This window comes from Centroberyx gerrardi, chromosome 17 (genome assembly GCF_048128805.1).
Source record: "Centroberyx gerrardi isolate f3 chromosome 17, fCenGer3.hap1.cur.20231027, whole genome shotgun sequence".
NCBI lineage: Eukaryota > Metazoa > Chordata > Actinopteri > Beryciformes > Berycidae > Centroberyx > Centroberyx gerrardi.
In genome coordinates, this window is record NC_136013.1 from 24,896,479 (window position 1) to 24,917,984 (window position 21,506).

At 41.3% G+C, this 21,506-nt stretch overlaps 1 protein-coding gene across 1 annotated transcript in view; it reads left to right on the forward strand.

Annotated features, from left to right (window-relative positions):
- Positions 1 to 12,304, forward strand: part of clmna (calmin a) — a 37,690-nt gene extending 25,386 nt beyond the window's left edge. The window contains exons 7-13 of the mRNA XM_071917392.2: positions 691 to 884; positions 1,720 to 1,802; positions 1,990 to 4,131; positions 5,237 to 5,415; positions 5,946 to 6,036; positions 6,169 to 6,224; positions 9,805 to 12,304. Coding sequence (XP_071773493.2) covers positions 691 to 884; positions 1,720 to 1,802; positions 1,990 to 4,131; positions 5,237 to 5,415; positions 5,946 to 6,036; positions 6,169 to 6,224; positions 9,805 to 9,928 — 2,869 coding nt within the window. The 3' untranslated portion in view covers positions 9,929 to 12,304. The remainder of the gene's footprint in view (positions 1 to 690; positions 885 to 1,719; positions 1,803 to 1,989; positions 4,132 to 5,236; positions 5,416 to 5,945; positions 6,037 to 6,168; positions 6,225 to 9,804) is intronic.
- Positions 12,305 to 21,506: the final 9,202 nt, after the last annotated feature.

Genomic DNA, 21,506 nt, shown 5'->3' on the forward strand with positions numbered 1-21,506 from the left:
TTTACAAAGCTTCCCTGTTTTAGACAGGAAGAATAGCAGAGAGGGAAAGAGCAAGAGGGCTGTTGATTATTGTTTCAACAGTTGTGTTGTTCCTGCATAGATGTGCTAAGGTCACTCACTAATCAGAACATGAATGGAATTTGAATTAAATATCTGATAGAATCTGCATTAGATTTGGATTGCAAATTAGTGACTGTATCCAAAGTCTATCTCAGAACAGCAGTAATGATCCAGGATCAGTAGTCAGGGCACACCATATGAATGTCCCTATTACTTAAAAGGCAAACATCTCAGATCAAGAATCCCTTTCCAATGTATTTTATGAATACAGGCTAAGGCACACTGAGAGAGTAAGAAGGGAGATGTACTAATTTACTGGTGCTATCATCAAAAGTGCCCAGTGGGGCTACAGGTATCAGATGTGGTGACAGTGGAAGATAACAAATAAAACAGCAATTATGCTCAGTTATATGAATTGAGGCATAAAAGCGACTCCATAATCTGTAGTACAATAGTGTATTTGACAGGACCCAACTTAGATTGCAGGTTCCCAATTCCCGTGTGATATTAGCAATAGTATATTTTCAATGGAATGGTTTCTGAATTTTCCTAATTTTTAGAGCCACTGCTGGGGTATGTTTGGTTCTCTTTCTGGATCTGTCCTGACTCTGAGTGTGCGTCATGTCAAAGGTACGGTGTGGCGGTGCAGGACTTTGGGAAGAGCTGGACCAGCGGTCTGGCATTCCTGGCCGTCATAAAGTCCATTGACCCCAGCCTGGTAGACATGAGGAGGGCCTTGCTGAGGACTGCCAGAGAGAACCTGGAGGACGCCTTCAGGACAGCACACTACAGCCTGGGCATTCCACGCCTACTGGAGCCAGAGGGTAAGATGAGAAAGGATAGAGTAACTGAGAGTATTTGGCAAATAATGTAACAAAATCAAATCACCAATGACAGCTCACTGCTACAACTTAGCTAACATCACTGCTAACATACACTTAGCAAGGCCTCCCTAACGTTACATCCTCAGCAAAGGATTAAGCACACGCACAATGAATTAGTCCAACAAACAATATGCAAAACCTAACTCAAACAATCTAATGCTGTAAAATGAAACAAGTTCCCTCATCAGGAAACCAAGGAACTCGAAATGAATCTTCTACTAGCCAAACACTTTCACAAGTTGTCTGAATTGTAGAGAAATGGGAAATGGGAAAAGCAATCTTCCAGCACAACTGCAGTGAAACCTAGCGTCAGCAGGAGCAGTAACTTACGGTCCATCAGCTGGCCTATAAAGGTTACTACCACAGGCATTTCAGACATCGCAGTTCAATAAGATCCTAATGAAAATACTACAGTCTCTTAGATACATCAGTGTCTAAGAGACCCTTCTGGCAAGCATAAAAAATACAAGTCTGGAATGTAATATAGGCACAATGAGGAAGGCTAACAAGGCTAAGAAGCCGCTTTTAAGTAATCTGAAGTGTGGTATTGTTTTTTTATGATGGCGAGTGGGTGGTGAAGAAAAAGAAAAGGATGAAAACACAAAAGAACACAAACGCAATAATAGATGTAATAACAATTCCAGTCATGCCACACCTCCACACTGTACTCAAGATATATGACTGTAAGGAGGAAGACTAATATTTGACCTGGAACCCTTTATATCAAATCCCACTGTAAGGGTGTTGTTGAAATTGTTCTTCTTCTTCTCCCCAGATGTGAGTATCAATTCACCAGATGACCAGTCCATCATGACCTACGTATCACAGTTTCTGGAGCACTTCCCTGGCATAGAGGAGGTGAGAATGCCTGCACAATAAATTCACTGCATGCATGATATCTCAGATGTCAGATTTTGACAGAATTCCACTGATTTGCCCAAGGGTGATTGGATTTTGATTAAACTTGGGGAACGACATGTTTACTGTTGCCTTATTTTTTTCTTTGTTTCTGTCTGTTTTGCCAACTCCTCTGTCTCTCTCTCAGCCAGAGGAGCCCTCCCAGGTGATTGAGCGGAGCGTCTCTATGGGCCGGCTCAGCTCCCGCAACAGTGACTCCGACCTGTTGAGGAATGGCGTCCACCGCAGCCGCCTAAAGGAGAGGCCGTACATAGTCCGCAAGGACTGGGTCCAGCCCCCACCCAAAATCTTTATCTCCTCTGTGTCGGAGGACAGGGGGGTCATGTCACCCACCTCCCCGCCGGCCGGGGCTCGCTCCTGGGCAAGTGAAGACTCTTTGGCAGGGCCCACCCCTGTGGAAGACAGATCCACCAGTGTGGCAGGAGATCCTAAGGACCCTGGGAAGAAGGGCTTTACCATCTCAAACTCTAACTCCCCACAGCTGTCTTACGTTGACTCGCCCATTGGCTCTTCAGTGATTGAGTCAGTGAACACCGAGTCAGTGATCAGTGATTCGGCAATCGGCTCACCAGACTCCTGGGTGGAGAGCGAGGTGGAGGTGATGCCAGAGAGGTTGGGTGAGAGCCAAAGTGACAGTTCGCTGTGTGACAGCGGGACAGCCTGGGACGTCAATGTGCCCCCCGCCACCCCCGAGGAGGTCACCACCCTCGATGAAGGATTAATGCCCTCCATAGTGGATAGACCCCCTGATGAGCAGTCGGGTCCTGAGTTGTTTATCGATGAAGGGATTTACTCGTTGAGTTCATTGGAGAGCACCCAGGAGAGAATCCAAGCACAGTCTGAGAAAGAGGAGGACAAGAAGAAGCAAGAAGAGGAGAAGAAGGCCAGTCTCCTGGACCTCAACCAGGATTGGGCATCCAAACACGTGCCTAGTCAGAGCGAAACTGAGAACAAAGCAGGAGACTATAAACAGATGGATACAAGTCTACTTCAAAAGGACCAAATATCCAGTGAGCAGCAACCTTCTTTGACACTCTCTGATGCAACAGAACAGACACACTCGCTGGAACCTAATGAAACTAACCAATCACAACCCAGCTCTAACCCTAACCATCGAACCCCTGACCTTTTTGAAGAACTCATGGAACAGGACAGTGTGGAGGCGAACACCCACAGGGAATCAGAATGTGCAAAAGAAGCTGTGGACTTCCGTGGAGATTTACAGGACCATGAAGGACAGTTGAATGTTGACACAAAATGTGCGAGTGGGAGAAATAGTTCTGAGGAGTTTGAAGTGGAAACTGTATGTCAGAGAAAAGATTCGTCTTCAGAAGAGGGAAGAGAGGAGACGGGGATTTTAAAGGAAAGGGGTGAAGAGGCCATAGAAAATTCAAAAACACAAGATGAGGCAAGCATGGACCTAAATATTCCTCAGATCTCCATTTCCAGTGACTCAACAGAGGAGGACAAAGAGAGGACATGTGGCCCAGAAAGAGAAGGTCAGGCTGGGGATGAAGATCTAGGCCTGACAGGGTCCTCTGGAAGTCAGGGCTTTGACAGTCCTGAAAACTTGGGAGATCTATTATCTGAAAAGGTTCAGCCTGTACCTTCAGAACAAACGAGAGACATAGAAAACGGGCATTTGGATGATATGAACCAACATGATATCATGAAATCGTCAAATGCAATTTCATCTGGGTCTGAGGAAATAAGCAAAACACAACAGAAATGTGGGTCTCTTCATGACGACCACTTACTGGACTCACTTGCTCAGCCTCCTTCCACTGATGCTGAAACTCACCCTGTTCATTCTGACCAGGACATAGAGAGGAATTCAACTGATCAGCTCAATGGACACCAAGACAAACTGGGCACCTCCTCTCCTGTCGATGAAACAGCCATCGCACAGGAAAACAGATCGGATCTGATCAACTCATGGTCAAATGGCGAAAGAGGACCTATTTGCTATAAACCAGGTAGTGAAGCCAGAGACATGGACTTGTTTTATAGAGACATTGACAGAAGTTCTCCCTTAGAGGACCTAGTTGGTGACCGGATCGACCCCATGGATCTGTTCTACCCAGACAAAGAGGAACCCATGTTTACAGAGCTACCTGATAGGGAAATAGAGAGTCAGTCATCTGTTCTGAGTGTATCTGCTCTCCAGCCAGCACCAGCTTCAGAGACACTGCCAGAAATACCACCACCCAGCCAGCTAGGTGAAGACTTCATGGACGGAGTGAATTTTGCAATACAAGAGCAGGACAAGGTAATCTTGTGTTTGAAAGATTTATTTACCCAGTGAGGGGTGACTAAGCATCATGCTCCTTTTCAGCAACGTCCTACTTCACAGTTACTCATGCATATAGTGTTTCCACACCTGGGATATGCCCAGTATAACCAGTGAGAAATGAGGGCACCTTGATATTAGTTATTTAGGGAGGGAAAAGAATTACTTTCCTGCCTAGATTTTCTCAGCCTATCTGGGAATTTGAGTTATCAACCATTTGGTCACATGCCCACTCTAACTTTCAAGCAGCGTTGGTTAGTAGTTTCCCTACATGTAATTAAACTATATTTCTCTTTAGGGTAGCTTTGCTGTAGTTCAACTTCTTCCAATGTGAAGTAACTAGTAGCTTGTAAAACTAGACTTCCAAATAACTTACCCAACATTGCATTCAGGCTGTCTGTGTGTGTCAATGGTCAAATTGCCCAAACGACAAGGAACACGGAGCGATGTGACATTTGACACTTCCACAACGTCACACCCGTTTACAGCAGCCTCACCAGATGACCTGTTAGCATTCATCATCCATAATCACAACATTTTGTTCCACCAATGCTTTCTGAAGGCTCTGAGCTGGCCAGTGTGATGTTCTCATGCTAATGTTCTCTATTATAATGAATTATTTATCACCAAGAAGATATATTTAGAGAGAAACCAGCAGTGAAGCTCTGCATAACCACATCATGCGCCCTGAATATAAAACTGCCATTAATAAGCCCTGGCAAGGTATCATAAAGACAGTTTTACAGTTGAAACAAACAGGGATATATATTTCATTTAAACAGAAAGTTAGATGTGATTGTGACGTTTCGGCTTCAGAGGAGTTGAAGTAAAACTAAGTAGTTCATAGTGGCTCTGTGTATCAGAGTCAACTAGCTAGCTACGCTGTCATACACAAACCTTGTGCAGCTATCAATACTTAAGTGTATTCTACTTATTTTTACCCACAAAAAACATTAAAACCTTCACTCATATGCCCAGCCTCTACCTTTCCGTCATTTCATCCCCTAATTAATTTTCCTCTCTGTATTTTTCTGTATTCTCCTTCTCCCTTTCTCTTCCCCTCTCTCTCTCTCTCTCTCATTAGGAGATCACAGAGACCCACCAGGGAATCGACACACCATCTGAACCCCAAGAACAGCACTTGTTGCCTGGGGAGAAGATGGTAGGAGGCAGGGGCATTGATAGGCCAGCAGAAGGCAGTGATCTCAGTGAGACTCAGGAACAGAGCCAAGGCTCTGCCAGGGAAAACATGGAGCCTATGAGGTAGGCTTTCTATTCTTAGTCAGCTCCCTGGTACACTGAGAAACACACATTACCCAAGGGGAAAGCAATGTTATGGCAATGGATGGGACTGCTCTGACCTGGCCTCCAAGTTTGCTGGGATATTGCCTTAAATGTAGTAAGCAAAGCTATCTACAAAATCAGGCTGTTGGTGGAAATTATCCCCTATTAGAGCTAAGAGGCTATGACATGAGACATTTTTTTTCCTATCCATGTTTAACAGTGGAATTAAATTGTTTTTTATGTTGACTGTAAGGGGAAAAACAACAGCTGTTGAAAACTGAAGTGAAGTATTAAAGAAAGTGGTGGGGAGGGGGACGGACTAAAGGAGACTTTTGCAGACTTGAGTAATTAGACAGTAATTTTTGTTTTGGCTGCATAGTCTTATTATTTTGAATGTGAAATGATAAAAGAGGTCCCTATTTACAAGTATTCAGAATGCATTTGACTACTATGTTGTCCTGGGTCTGGTCTCTTGTTGAGACCTAAGCTAACAGACTTTGTTTTTTCAGGAGTGAAGCTAAAAGTTCCAGAAGACAGGACGAAATCCTGATCCCTACAGCTCTCCGTCATAGAAAGATGGCTAGCTCCACTGAGTCCATGGTTGGTTTCACATTGCATTTCAGTCTCTATGGAGATATCACTGACCCAGTATACATATTGTCCCAGATATACTGAGATGGGGGTAAAGTTAGTGTGGTGTATTACTGTGCCTGCTCTTTTTTCTGTTCACAGGACAATCAGACGACAGTGTCCACCAGCAAAACTCCCGGTGACAACTCCGATCTTGGGTAAGAATCATTCACTGTCTGTCTCAGAGTCAGTAAGCTTTTCACATTTAAAGCTAGGTCACACTAGACGATTTTTATGCTGGTCGTATTTTTACGAGATTTGCGAATTTTTAAGACACTGAGAGACTTGGGTTGTGTTAATGTGTGTGACGCCCCATCTTTCTTTCGTCAACAAGTGAACACCTTTCCAATGGCAAGGTAATGATTTACTCAAGGCCGGTCATTTAGTCTGAACTGCCCTTGATTTAAACAGTCTTGCAGGAGTGCCTGTAATTAAGCCTCTTTCCTCTGTGTGTGTGTATGCATGTTAAGGCAAGGCTTCCCTGGACTTGTGTGTGTGTGTCCCTGTGGGCATAGTTGGGCTAGTCTAGTAATCCAATGTAATGGTTACATCATTGATCTGCCCTGGGGAAGGGCACAGCAGACAAAAGATGAAAGAGGTGCCTGGATATCAGCAACTGAAGACAGTTGTTGAGCTTATTGAATCATAACAAGCACAGATCCAGTACAGGCCCATGGCGCGTGTGTTCAATTCAATTTTATTGTCATTGTACAATGCACAACTACAGGTACGAAACGTGGACTTGCGAGCTCCCAAGAGTACAGTGCAATCAAGTATAAAAAACAATTGGCATTTAGAATACCTGAAAATAAAACAAAACCGACCGTAACTACAATTTAACAGATAATTATCAGTGCTATGTAGTATATAGGCAATCACATCAGTAGTTAGCTAGCTAGCTAACAGTTATAGGATGATCATAGGTTAGCTAATGATATACTAGCATTAGCTAACCTTACCAAAATACCAATTGTATCGTATGATTATCGCTCATCCCACTAACGTTACTTAAATACCACAAGGTAATGACGTTATTATAAATAACGTTAAAGTTCATAGGGCAGCAGAAGAAGTGGGTGTTCGTAAATTAACGGCAGAGAGAGGGACTCTGTGTGGGGAGTCACTGTGGAATTTAGCTGATAGGCGAGCAGCCAAAGACGCCCTCTAGAGGCCATCTCATGAAGCGTTGCTGACAGACTGACTGACTGCCTCCCTGCCTGACCTAAATATGCCTCTTGATGCCCCCGGCTGCGCCATGGGAAAAATATGCATAGTGTTACACCTCATTTAAACCTAGTATAATGGTAATAATAAAGAACAATATGATCAGTTTAATTTACACCTGGTATTTATATGTGTTGTCATTGTCTACATTTGGTCCACATCTCTATTTTGATCTTGGCTGGCTGGTCAGAGCAGAGGCTGCAGAGATGGCGTTTATACCCATGGTGTGATGATGTTTCTACCTGTGGCGATAATGTTTACACCTGCAGTGATAACGTTTCTACCCGCTGCAGTGACATTTCTACCCACGGCAATGACATTTCTATCCACTGCGATGACATTTCTACCCATGATAATATTTCTACTCTTGGTTGTGATGTTTATACCCACTGCATTTCTATGATGTTTCTACGCGTTTCTACCAGCAGTGATGATGTTTCTACCCATGGTAATGACATTGATACCTGTGGAGATTACGTTTCTACTTTCTACCCATGGCAATGATATTTCTACCCTTGGTTATGACGTTTCTACCCGCTGCAATGATGAAATGAACAATAAAAAAAAAAAGCTCATCAGGAACCAGATTTCACCCCTTGGCTGTGTTCTATCAGTCTCACCAGTTTGCCTTTCCTCTCCCAGCAGCTTTGAGTCTATTTCCCTTGCCACTTTAACAGATAACATTAATAATATGAACTCCTCATCTTACCCCTTGGACGGCCCATACATTTTACGCATAATAAATAGGTTGCTGTCTTCTTGTGGTTCTGTAACTCTTTAAACATGCCATGGTCCAGCCCCTCCAGAAGAAACCAAATCTCAAACCCCTTGATCGCAATAACTATAGACCTATCTCCAAACTGCCCTCTTGTCATTACAGCTACTTCATGAATTCTAATAACATTTTTGAAAAATTTCAATCAGGTTTCAGAGCTCATCACAGTACTGAGACTGCTTTACTGAGGGTGGCAAACGACCTGCTCGTTGCCGCTGACAGAGGTTACTGCTCTGTCCTAATACCTTTGACACTGCTGATCACATGATCCTCTCAATCGCTTAGAAAATTGGGTCGGGCTCACTGGTACTGCTCTCAATTTCTTTAAATAATATCTTGCCAATAGAAAATCTTCTGTAGTGATTGGAAGTGCCCGTGCACATCTCAGTTGTGACATTGCCCAAGGACCGATCTTAGGCCCGTTCTTGTTTGTCCATTTACATGCTCCATCTGGGTGATCCGCAAACACAATGATTTTTCATTGCAATGCGGATGACACGCGACTGTATGTAGCCATAAAGCCAGGTAACTCATATAGCCTAAATAGCCTTAAGGATTATCTATCCGATATTAATAGCTGGATGTCCCAAACCTCCTTTCTGGCCCCCTCAACTCCATCAATCAGTCATTTGTATCTTCTCAGCCTTTGTTAAGCCTACAGCTAGAAATCTTGGAGTAGTAGTTGATTTGGAGCTATGCTTTGACTGTAGCAGAGGGCTGTTCAGTCATATTTCATCCAGTTAAAAAACATCTCTAAAATCAGATCCCGCCTCTCCTCTGCTGATCTGGAAAAAGTAATCCATGCCTTTATTTCATCATGCCTGGATTACTGTAACTCCCTCTACTCCTGTCTAAGTAAGAGCTCCCTCAACCATCTGCAACTGGTGCAAAATGCTGCAGCCAAACTTTAAACCAGGACCAGGAGACACGACCATATTACCCCCATTCTAGCTTCCCTGCACTGGCTTCCTGTCAGTTTTAGAAATGACTTTAAGATCTTACTGTTTTTAAGGCTCAACGAAGTCTAGCCCCAAGTTACATCTCGGACCTTCTGTTCCCTTATAGCCTGAGATACTTAGGCAGTGCCTTTCTAGCTGTCCCCAGATCCAAGCTTAAAGGTGACTGGGCTTTTGCAGTCAGAGCACCTTGCTGTGGAACCGCCAGCCTGAGGAACTCAGGCTAGCAGAGTCTGTCCTCTTTTAAATCCCTGCTTAAAAGCTTCTTTTATAGAAAAACCTTTTCATAATTGTTTTATTTTATTCAGTTTTTTACTTGTTTTTTTATTACTCTCATTTATTTTCTGTTGTATTGTCTCTGCTTTATTCTGTTCTGTTTGTCTTATTTTTGAGTTACTGTTGCACTTTGTAATTTTGTTTTAAAAGTGCTATATAAATAAAGTTATTATTTCTACCCTGGGGGGCGGATACTTTCTCACTAATGCGAACAAACTGCATTTCCACCTGGCTGACTGGCAGATCCCATCAAATGCCCATAGCACTGCATGCTGTGTGCATTCACACCTGGCATTAACGTGCATCTTTCCTTATCCAGATAAGATATCCAGCGACCAGATGTAAATGGGGTCGTAAAGATTATAACTTTTCAGACTAGACTAATCAAAACATCTCTTTCTTTCAGTTTAGTGTGACTGCATTCAGCAAATTGTTCCCACCAAGCTCTTTATTTTTGTTCTGTCTCTACTGACCTCATTAGGACCTCTCTTCTCTTTTTCTGTGTAGGCAGAGGGAGGGCTCAGAGCTGTATTTGCTGCTGCTGCTGTGGCTACTGCTCTACTGTCTGTGGCTGCTGCCGCAGATGGATGTTACAGCACTGCCCAGCCTGCTACTCAACCTGGACCACTGAACACACACGCGCATACACACACGCATACAGTAAAGGAGAGAGAAATTAGTCAGTTATAGTTTAGTTATCACTACAAAATGTACACAAGCAAACACACATACAGCTTTACTGCCACACCTCTTTCCATTTCCACACTTTATATCAAGAGCAAGTGAAGGCATTTATAAGATGTATATTTCAAAATAATAGAGTTTTTTTTTTTAGGTTTTTGCTTTTTGCTTTTGATGTGGCTTGAAGTGATCTGCTCCTGTTGTAAAGATACTATAGAAGTTTGTTTGTTGCTGTGCAAAGCAGACAGAGACAACCTGAATAGACAGGATTGTACAGCACACATTGGTATGTAGATAGAGATATATGGATGCACAGTTGCCTATTTGAATTGCCATTTAGCCGGTTGAAGATTAAGGCCTTTTGTTGATGAAAACTGGAGTCAGTGGAGCTGATTCAGGAATATGAAAACGAGAATATATGATTATGCCACTTAACTATGAACTTGTACTATTTTGAAGAAAGCTAAGCGGCCTGAATGAAGGGTGATTTTAGAGTCCATTGCACTTTTGAAACAAAGTATGCAAACTGCCAAAGATACAGCGTTAGAAGTGTTAATACAGAAAGTACACAATTTACCACAAGCCCAGTGATTATGGAATATAATTTTTAACATATAGCAAGCATAGTAACTGTTCTACTAATCCATCACCTGAGCTCTATATTGTATAATAGTTGAGGCAGAAATAAATATTTGTAATATTTTATGGGTCATAAGATATATGAATGGATTTTTAAAATGTTTTATGATAAATTCAAACAAATGTTTGTATGTGATTCAGCTATGCTTGAGCTTGTCCGAGCCTGTCGATGAAAACAAAATGCTTTACGATAAAATATCTTATGTCTAATCTTATGTTATTTTTGAACAATGTCTGTAATGAAGCACTATGAAAAAGTGATTTTGAACATTCTTCATTTATTTAAACATCCCTGTTTACCGTCTAGTCAGTCGTTGACGTATCCACCCATCCAACAAGCACAAACTTTGTTCCACACTGGCCGACCAGTGGGTGATTTCACTGTTTACTATGAATACAAACTATAGCTCCTCTAGGGGGGCAAACAAAAGCCATGCATACCAATTCAGTACAAAATAGGTCACCCCTATAGCACAGCACATCTTAATGAGATCTCAAGTGTATGTGTGTGTGTGTGTGTGTGAGAGAGAGAGAGAGAGTGTGTGTGTGTGTGTGTGTGTGTACTTCTATCCTTGTGAGAACCAGTTTTAGTTTTAGACTTTCAGAGTGAGGATCGTTTGGCCGTTCCTCACTTCTTCAAGGGCTAAATTAGGATTTGGGTTTGGTTTTGAGATTAGAGTTAGGATTAGGTTAGAGTAAGGGTTAAAATTAATTTAATAATTTAGGATTACGATTTGGGTGTAGGGTTAGGATTAGGCTAAATTTAGTTTAGGACTTGGTTTTATGGTTAAAAATCGAATTAGGATTAGGCTAGGTTTAGGTTTGGGTACATGTTAATGGACTTGGCCCATTGGTCACTTTACCCAGTATGTATCTGTTTGAGGATTAGACACAGAGCTATCTACTGTGTCCAACAGATAGCTCTGTCTGGTGTGCATGCTAACATGTTAGCATACAGTATGCTAGGTAATCGTAGGTGACTAGCGTTATCCCAAAAGCAGCTCTAATGCTGGATGATTAGTTCATTTTAACGATGCATCTAAGATCTAAACCTGCCAGGCTTGTTTAGGGATTGGTAAAACCGACATCAAATTCAACAAAAAGACGGCACTTTCAACAGCAGAAGATCTCTCTTCCTGGCAAACTTTAGCGAAGTTTTTTGCGCTGTCGATTCGTCATGATTTTCAAAAACTATGTATGTACAAGCCATAAAATGCAAACCAATACCGACTTTGGATTACTAAAAGGTTTATCTTCATACTTTGGATAATGCTAATCGCCTACGATAACGTACTGTATGCTAAAGTGTTCGCATGTGCACCAGACAGAGCTATCTACCAGAGATGATTTTGGTGCCAAATGTGTCATCACATATTGGGTAAGGAGACCAATGGGCCAAACTCCCAAAAAGAAGTTGGTGTAGTCCTTTAAAGTTAGGCTTAGGGGTTATGGAATAAATGTAGTCAATGGAAAGTCCTTACAAGGATAGTAGTAAGACAGACGCGACTGTGTGTGTGTGTGTGTCCAGTGGATATGCCCACAGGACATAACCCAACCCCCCCCTTCCCCCCCAATCTGACATTGAAAGGACTGACCTAGTAAAGCCTCCTTGCTTTTGTATTGGAACTTCAGTCTGTTCTAATTGTTTCAACAGCACCAGTCAAGTGCAATAAATGACATGTTTTAACCCTTTGTCCCTTGTTGTGGTTTATTCCTCAGGCAATCGAAATTAATTCAACCATGATGCATTGTTGATAAGCTGACTGCTCTGATATGTTCACCGCTGGATCCATCCATGGATCCTTAACATGTCTGGAAAAGTCTTAAATTATCTAAATGTACGGCCACAGTAAACCATGAAATGCAGGTTTATTTTTTAATTACATTCAATTCATCTAGGATAAAATTAGTTGTATTGACAGATTCTATACATTTGGTTATATTTAGACAAAGACATGTAAACTAAGGCAGTAGTGTTGGTTTGATTTTCTTGTGTTGTATTAGACTACTTGCACTGCCAGTTGATCACATTTTGCATGTCCATTCTTACATTAATACAGAACAGGGTCAGTACAGTATGCTAAACAGGCCTATATGTTGTCATCGCTTCTGTTCATGACCCTAAACAATTAACTCCCCGGTGTGCTTGTTCTTAGAAAGCACCTTTAGAACTTTTATTAGCTATATTCAATCAGAAATATTCTGCTTTTGCCAGCTTTGTTCTATATTTTGGTTTGTAAGTTGTGTTAAATTCAATTGCAGGTAGCATGGAAAAGGTCTTCAAAAGTCTGCAGATACCCTGCCATTACACTACTTTGTCTTTTCTATAAAATATGGAATGTTTGCTTGAGCAAATTCAATATAAGAGTTGTTTGTTAAAAGTATATAGATTTTCACACAGTATCTCAGGTTTTGACTTCAGTACTGACATCTCTGACTCTCGCCACTTCATGCATTGGCAGTGTGGTGATACTGCCATCTAGGGGACAACACATTACACAGTCACCAACTTCCATAGTGTGGGACACAAATCCCATTTTTTACTGCACTCAAAGGCAGTGAAAAGTGCTACTGCTGCTGCTCTACACCCTGAGAGGCATTGGTTGGAAAATGGAAAAAAGGACTACTGCATCATACACAGAGAATGGATATTATATCTCACACTTCACTATATAGAATAATCAGATCTGATGGGGGATAGCATGGCAGGTTTGGGCTGTAACTTTGCTACTCTGCTAAGAGCCTTGTAGCAACTGATGATGTAATAACTGTTGGATAATGTAGGCTAATAACTTGTCAAAATGTAATAAATTGTCCCTCTAAATGAGCAAAAAAAATTAATACCAGTTGATGTAATACATTTTCAGACTATGGTGATTTAAAAGGTTATGACCCCTTATAATGCAATGATTACTGGTTGTGTAATGATGTATTACATTGTCAGGAAAAAATATATCAGTTCTCTTGACTCATTTAGAGAGCCGTTTTATTATATTTTACTACATGAATTCCAGGGAAACCAGCTGAGCTTCAGTGGGAGATGTGATGAAACAAATACAAAACTACACTGTACGCTACAGCAATTGAAGTGCCCCAAAATTCCTTTCAAAATGTATCTTTCCCACAACCTACCCGTTTCTCTGGGCGGAGGTGTGTTTGCTCTTTGAATCTCCAGGATTGTGCTGGTTGGTCAAACAAGCGCATGTTTGCCTTCCATTCACCTGGCAGTAGTCCACCAGGTCATACAAGGACCTCAATGATTCCTATTTCAACCATGCAAACGGCTTAAAGAGCTACTACATCACAACCAGTGTTGTTTTTTTGACTCGTTTTACTATTAAAAAAAACAAGCAAAAACTAGCTTGGAGCTAGGGAACCAGTCCTGAATCGATTCACTACTGTTGGACAGCCCGAAAGAATCGAGTTAGTTAAAGTCTTCCCTGCACTATTTGGTATCCTTTGATATAAAGCTGCACAGACTGGTTTACTGTCATTACCTTACAGTACTTCTGGGTATTGGAGTTCAGATTTAACTCTAACCCTAACCAAACAGTTACCTCTCCTAGTGCAGCTTTAATGGTTACAGACATGCTAATATGCTAGCACTTCTCATGGCCTACCATGCTAACATTACATCCTCAACGAAGGATTAAGCCCGCTTACAATGAAGAAGTCCAACAAATAATACCTTTCCTTTACCTGCTTACTCCTTTTCAAATGCAACTGCAGTGAAAACTAGCATTAGCATCAACTGACCTATAACAGTTACTACCACAGGTATTCCAGACATGGCAGTTCAACAAGGACCTAATGAAAATACTACAGGCTCTCAGACACATCAGCATATGGAGATGCTTCTTGGAAGAAGGCCAGCCAAATGTATGATATTAAAAACGTAGTAGGGTTTGACTAGAATCATATCAAATCAAATGTATCTAAAGTGCATTTTACACAGAGGTGTCACATCTCGTTTCTGGCAAGTAGCTGTCAGATTAGACTAAACTTTAATGCTCCCAGTGAGGAAACTGGGCTGTTACAGCAGCAAAGTAATAGGATAGGACGAACAGGATATGAATAAGAATAGAGCAAATGGAGATTATATAAACATACACACCTGACAATTCCAACACTCAGGCATACTTAGGAGAAAAGTATGAATGAAAAGTGTGAAAAAAGTGTTGATTCAAGCATAACAGGATGTGTAAAATAGCAGCTGTAGTGAGACAGAAAGGCAATATGAGATTTGTGAATTATGAAGATTAATTATGAAAAAAAATCAATTTGATGTATAACAATGAAAGGTATATGAGAATATGACAAGTGAACGATTAGCATAAAAGATGTGCAACGACGCTGAATAGCTAGTGAGTTTTGAAAGTAGAGACTGTTTCCACTTCCCTAATCTTGGCAGTCAGATGATTCCACAACAGTGTCAGAGAAAGCTGTGGAACCATGTTTTTCTTAACCTTGGATAATAGACCAGTATTCTGGGATTTATAGGCTTTATAGGCAACTCCGTTGAAACCTGCTTGAATACAGTCATTCTATAAATGGCTTTGTTTACTTACTGGTGCAATGTACATTGTCTTGAATATATGTTTTTCCATTCTTAAATGTATTGTCTGGCGTATGAATATTTAGAAGACATAGACCATATTTTTGCTTCTGACTATCTCACCTCTTGTTGTAAAGACTAAGCAAGTCACAAAATCCAGAAGGAAACAGGCCTTCTCTGTACGTCTCAGTATTTAACCAGGCCGGTGACACTCCGTAACTGAATGCTAGACCTCCAGCAGACTCAGAATGGTGAAACCACGTTACGGGGGACTGGGATTCTCCATCGCCATAGTAAACGTACCGGCTAGACTGTGAGCTTCAGTTACGCAGATTACGCAAATGTTTTAGCGTAGCAGAGGCCCAGGTGAAAGGAAGTGGTCCCACGGTGGACGACTAGACAGCTAATCGGGACAGCAAGAGTGAATGGCAGAGAGGATATCAAACGAATGGTTACAACTCTTTTTACTCAAGAAGGCCAATTAAATAACATACACCAGGTGAGATGAGTTATCGGATTGTGTGATTATTCATTCTGGGATACTTATTTGGAGGTGTCGGCCTTCCACACATAGCCTAACGTTAGCTAGCTAGCTAGCTGGCTGACATGGGGTGATGGTGCATGATGGCTCCAGTTACTGTCCTAACATTGTTATGTTGTATTACACGCTGTAAATTCTGGCTAAAGTCCTGATTCAGTAAAGCTACATAAAGCATGAGGTCTGTGTCAGGCAAGCAAATTAATGGCTATGTGCTGTTGGTCAGTGACGCGGTCGAAGTCATTACTGGCTCCAGACAGGCGCGACCCGTTTGATCTAGGTAGCCATGCTAACTAGCCTGTTTAACGCTGCATGAGGGTCTCCATTTCTGTTGTGACTCTTTGCTCAGTAGAGAACGTTGTGTTGCAGGCTAATAAGCTATCCGATAAGATATCCGGTTTTTGTTTACTCCATTTGTACCCCCTATCCATTTTCATGGCGCAACAACATAGTAGCTAAGCGAGATAAGCTAACTTGACATATGGCAGCCCTAGTGTTTAGTTAGCCAGCTGAGTAACGGTTCTCCCTTCTCCGTCAAAAAAGGCCCAGAACACTTAAAGGCTGTGCTGTTTGAGTTTTTGATTATGTGTTAAAGACTTCTGAGAGATTTTAAATGAAAGGGTGTTTCATATATGTTGATGAACCCCACTAAATATGCTAGGCAGGAATATATTTGGTTGCTAGCTAGCTAGCTAACGTTACTCAGCATGGTCCCTGCTGGTAACGTTACAGTCAAGCTTCCAGCTAGCTAGATAACAGCTTTATACTGCCATACGGTAATTAATATTTAATGCTTGCACAAGAAAAGTAAGCTGTTTATCTAGTATAGAAATGAGAGAAGAACGTGTGTTGATATACAGGTTACATTTTAGATTAGATTTTAGATTACCACATGGCTGCATTCATGACTGAAGGAGAATCATGAAAATTAATAGGTCAGACAAGTAGTTTATCACAACTGCTGGATATGAGTAATGTAGAGGCAATGGAAATTCATTGTCAATGTCATTCTAAAGTTTGCTGTATGTGAGTGTTGTGTATGTATTGCTTGACACAGTGGCAGTGTACACTTTGCTGTCTGGCAGCTTGCAAAAGTTTCCTTGTCCAAAACTGCGGGACAGTAGCAGATGTGTTAGTATTTGTGACTATGGATTTACTGCTCTGAATAGCATACTAATTTGGGGATGAGTAAGAGCAGGGTCTGGGTTAACTAATAATGTAATGTAGTAGTTTTTGGTCACTGTCAGTGGAGAAACGTCTGATTTCAAGTTTCATCACTGCCTGTTGCTGTGGAGCCTGTGTACCAAGGAATGATGTCTATTGCTTGTAGCAGTGATTAAGTGAATTACTGTAACAGAGTATAGCCATGGCATGTCTAGAATTGGTGTTGAACTAGACTGTATTATAGCTGGTCTTCTCTCTGATAAGACTGTGATTATGACCTATTTATTTTTGTTCAAGCATTTGTATCATAGACTTACCTCTTCAGTCAAGGGCCACAACAATTACTCAACATAACCGACTAAATCAAAAATGCAAACGTAGTGATGTTTTTTTCTGTGTTCAACATGTCGAATTATTCATACATTTTCAGTCTGTATGCATGAAAAATAGGCTACATCTTATAAACGGTCAACAATGCAGTGTGCCAAGGAGATGCTGGGTGGCAGCTCTGTTTGACATGTCTGGCTCGCCGACATACAGCAGGAGGCAAGGACGTTTCTTACATTGACATTTAACCAAACTCATGAGACATTCAAAACAGTTGGAATATTTAAAATGTAAACCCAGGAACACAGTAGAGTGTAACCTGGCCTGCCACAGCAGCGCTACACCAACATTTAAAACAAAAGTATGCTGCAGCCATGTCTGAACCAGATAGGAGTTGGTGTTTATGGTACCCGGCTATCAATGATGGAGTAGCTTAACTACAGACCTGAATATGAATATACTTAGTTAACTGCATATATACTTAGTTAATATACTTAATAAACTTCCAAGATTAGAGCACAACAATAATTGAGAGCTCCTCCACCACACAAACCTTTTCCATAAAACCATCTGTGCTTTTCTTTGCCATAAAATGGATAATTATGTGAATTGTATTTTGTAATTTTTAATCAAGGAAAATCTCTAAAATGCACAATGTCAAAATAGAAGACACCTTTACACACAGAGAATCCATGGCATTTACAGGCATGAAATTATTGAATATAAAATCAACGTTTAGATTTAGTATCAAGAGAGATTTTTACCCTTGTGTTTTCGAGAGAACATTTGTTTATAAAGCTGCAATATGCAACTTTTTTGACATTAAAATAACAATAAATAAATAGGGTACACTACCAGTCTGTGTCTGTCTGTTATGGTGCTCTCCATGGTACTTTTTGTTGGAATGGAGCACAGTGGTTTTGTGACATTGCTTGATGATTTTTCGTGTTGGCTTCTATATTCTTCTTCCTAGTTATGAACAAAGGCGTATGAATGACTTCTCCTTCTGTACCCACTCCTCAAAGACATGAGAATCCAAGAAAGCTTTAAATCTTAAGCTGCTTAGTTCATTTTTCTTAGTGTTATGATTAATCGAACTGAGAAAATAAGAGTTGATTGATAAGTTGAAGAAATGCCCTCAACAAAATAATCATTAGGTGCAAAATATTAATGTGGGTGAAAGTGTGCCGCTGGGAGTTAGATTGCAGACTCTTAATCTGGAGACCTGAGTTCGATTCCCAGCAGCAACGCTTCCACAAAATTAAACATCACGGGGCTGTTAGACTCTTAGTCTTGTTTAACGAAATGTACAAATTCTATTGATAATACTGGAGCAGACCTTTATATCTTTAGCTGACTTTAGCTGACAATAATGTTGTGGAAAATGCTACCCTAAAGAGAGAAAGCCCTGGAGGTGGACTTCCACCCAGGCCCATTCAGGATAACATTCATTCAGCCTCTGAATTCCCTAGTGAAGCTGTTGTCACTTTCTCCATCTGAAATGTTGACACTGCCAGTGTTGAGCTTGTGTGGTTCCGTCCCGGTTTGAAACGGGTCTTTGGCCTTGAATATTTAAGAGGAGTCACTTCAGAGCCGTTTCACTTCATTCTTGGCACAGGCCAATGAATAATCAGGTCGGAATTGATTTAATGCTCGGATGTAGCTCCACGCTCGGGCTCCAGGTTGGGTCGCGTTTTCTAACCGCCAGCAAATGTGAGCCACTCCATTAAAATGAAGGCTTGTGTTGGCTGAACCGAGCTGACTGGCGGGATTGGTTGCAGCTGTGCGGCTCAGCGGTGGTCGTCGCGGAGTCGTGTGGTCTTGATTTCTGGGCCCGCGTCAAACGATGTGTTGAAAAGCCTGTCGTTGTCTAGCGTTTGAATGCTCCTTCCCTCCGCTCCGTTCGCCTCCCATCAGCATCCGTCACCCCCAGCAAAATGTTAGCGTTCTCATTTTCCTCTCTGCTTTTTCGTTTTTGCAGAGCTGGAGTACCCAGTCACAGTCCCTGCCACTTCCCATTTGTGTAAAGGTGAGATTTGTTTCACTGTTTACTATTACTGTGCTATTATATTATGGTAATCAATATTTGGGAAGCAGGAGAATGGCTATATAGTCCCTCGGGCTGCGGTGTTGTTTTTATTACTGTTAAGCACATTGGAAAATCTTGGCATGTTGTCAAACTTGAATGTATCCTGTAAATTTGATGCACATGCTGAATAAAGTGATTCTGATGTAGATTCTGTAGTAATTTGAGCGCAGGCACAAAGCATATTTATCACAGCCGCAGTTATTGCTGCTGATTTGCTATGATTTTGCACGGTTGGAAGCCCTCTTCAAAAATGTCTGCATGTTTATGCTATTGTAACAATGAAATGTTTTTTTGTTTCTCAGGTCAGTCCCCACTCAGAGATGTGGGGGAGCATCAGGAGTTGATTGAGAGATACCTATCATGAAGCCCAGATTAAGTACTATCTGCTTACCCAGAAAGTCTCTGACATTACCTGTAAGTAGACGTTACATTTCTTAAGAAACTTCAATTCCGTCTGGCATTATTCCAGTCCATCCTCTTCCGTTTTAGCTCTTCTTCTGTCACGCCCTAAACTCTACCACTTATACATTTGTTGAGATTTTAGAGGATTGCCAACTTTTTCTCTTTTTTCGCATTGTTTGCTACTTCCATTTACTCCCTGATCAATTCTGTAAATGTTGGTATACGTTTTGGAATGTCCGGTTGAAGTGGCAGACTCCCAGTTGTGCATGGAAACATTAACAGTAGTGTTATAGCAAGTGGTCATTTGCACAGTTAAGTACACCAGGGCACAACAACACAGGACTAGCCTGCAACTGTTTCACTAAAAGATTACCATGCAGAATAAAAGCAACCCAATGTTTTTTTCTGTACTCATAAGCTAGGGATGGGATGCTATGTTTATCTCACCATACGATTCGATACGTGATATGCGGTTCACGATTCAATACAACCACGATACGATGTAATAAATAAAAGTTCAATGACACCAACGTCTGACTGTGCAGAATTATGTTTATTTATGAGCCACAAATGTTTCTAGCGATGGCATTGGCTTGCTAGAATGTGAACAACAATTTAAAAATGTCATTACAAAGTGTAAATAATCTAATTTCAATGGAGAGCTTGTGAAATTGTGATGGTCAAGCATCTCATTTGTGATTACTACAGCAGAATAAAATGGAGCTATTATTGCGATTCATTTTTCTGCCCCACGATACGTATTGTTACATGTTTGTATTGCGATATATTGAATTTTGATGTATCGACCCATCCCTATTATCAGCCAGTTAAAACATCTAAAATGTGTAGAGTTTATTTTTTATGTTTCTTGTTCAATTGCTCACAGTAGTAATATTAAATGTAGGCCTAATCATTCATTCTAACAGCGGTCCCACTGGCTATGGAATTTCTGGAATATCATGGGATTTTGAGAGGTTTATTCAAGATAGGGAATGTTAGGGAATTTGATAAATTCTCTGGGGAAGTCAGGGAATATTTTCCAACTTGTTTGTGGTTTTCAGCTCAACTGTAGTGGAAATCAAACCGTAGACCCCATTAGAAAAACAACATTGAAAACAGAATAACAAAGAATAACAGTGCTTCTTTGGAAGTTATGGAAAAGTTGTGGAATATAACATTAGGGCCATGATGGGAACCCTGTTCTAAATGCCTTAGTTGTCAAAGATTTGTTAATGTGTGAATTCTGTTAAAACATCTCAGTCAATTCTACACTTATGGAGTTTCCCAACTATCGCCAAGTCCCTTCTTTATTTCAGTAATATCTGCATGGGGGGTAGGAGTGGTCACATGAGAATTAGGGGAGGATGAAGATCAGGTGGGCTCAAGCACTCTGGATGAGTTGCAGGGCTGAAGACAATAATGTGCAAGCCAGGGGGGAGTTAGATGAATCCAGATGGGAGAAGACTAGATCTTGTTCCTGCTGAGGAAGGATCTGGTTTGGTGGATGTTATACAGCACAAAGGATCGGTTTGTGGGCAAACATCCTGTCTGCTGAAACTGAAACTTCTTTTCCCTTGCAACTATGCCCAAAGACTGCTGCAACAGCTTGCATTTTATTTAAATCAGTCTGTTTTTTCTAAGAAATTTAGAACTGGGTCTCTGTTCCCGACCCTGGGTACGGTGATGCGCTTGCCACCTTTCTGAACACAGAGTGTGGCAAAGTGCGAACCACTTTAACTGACTAATGTGAGTTGCAGTATGAAGCACAGTAACACAGTATCCTCGTCTCCCCCCGCCAGTGAACTTTAAAAAGA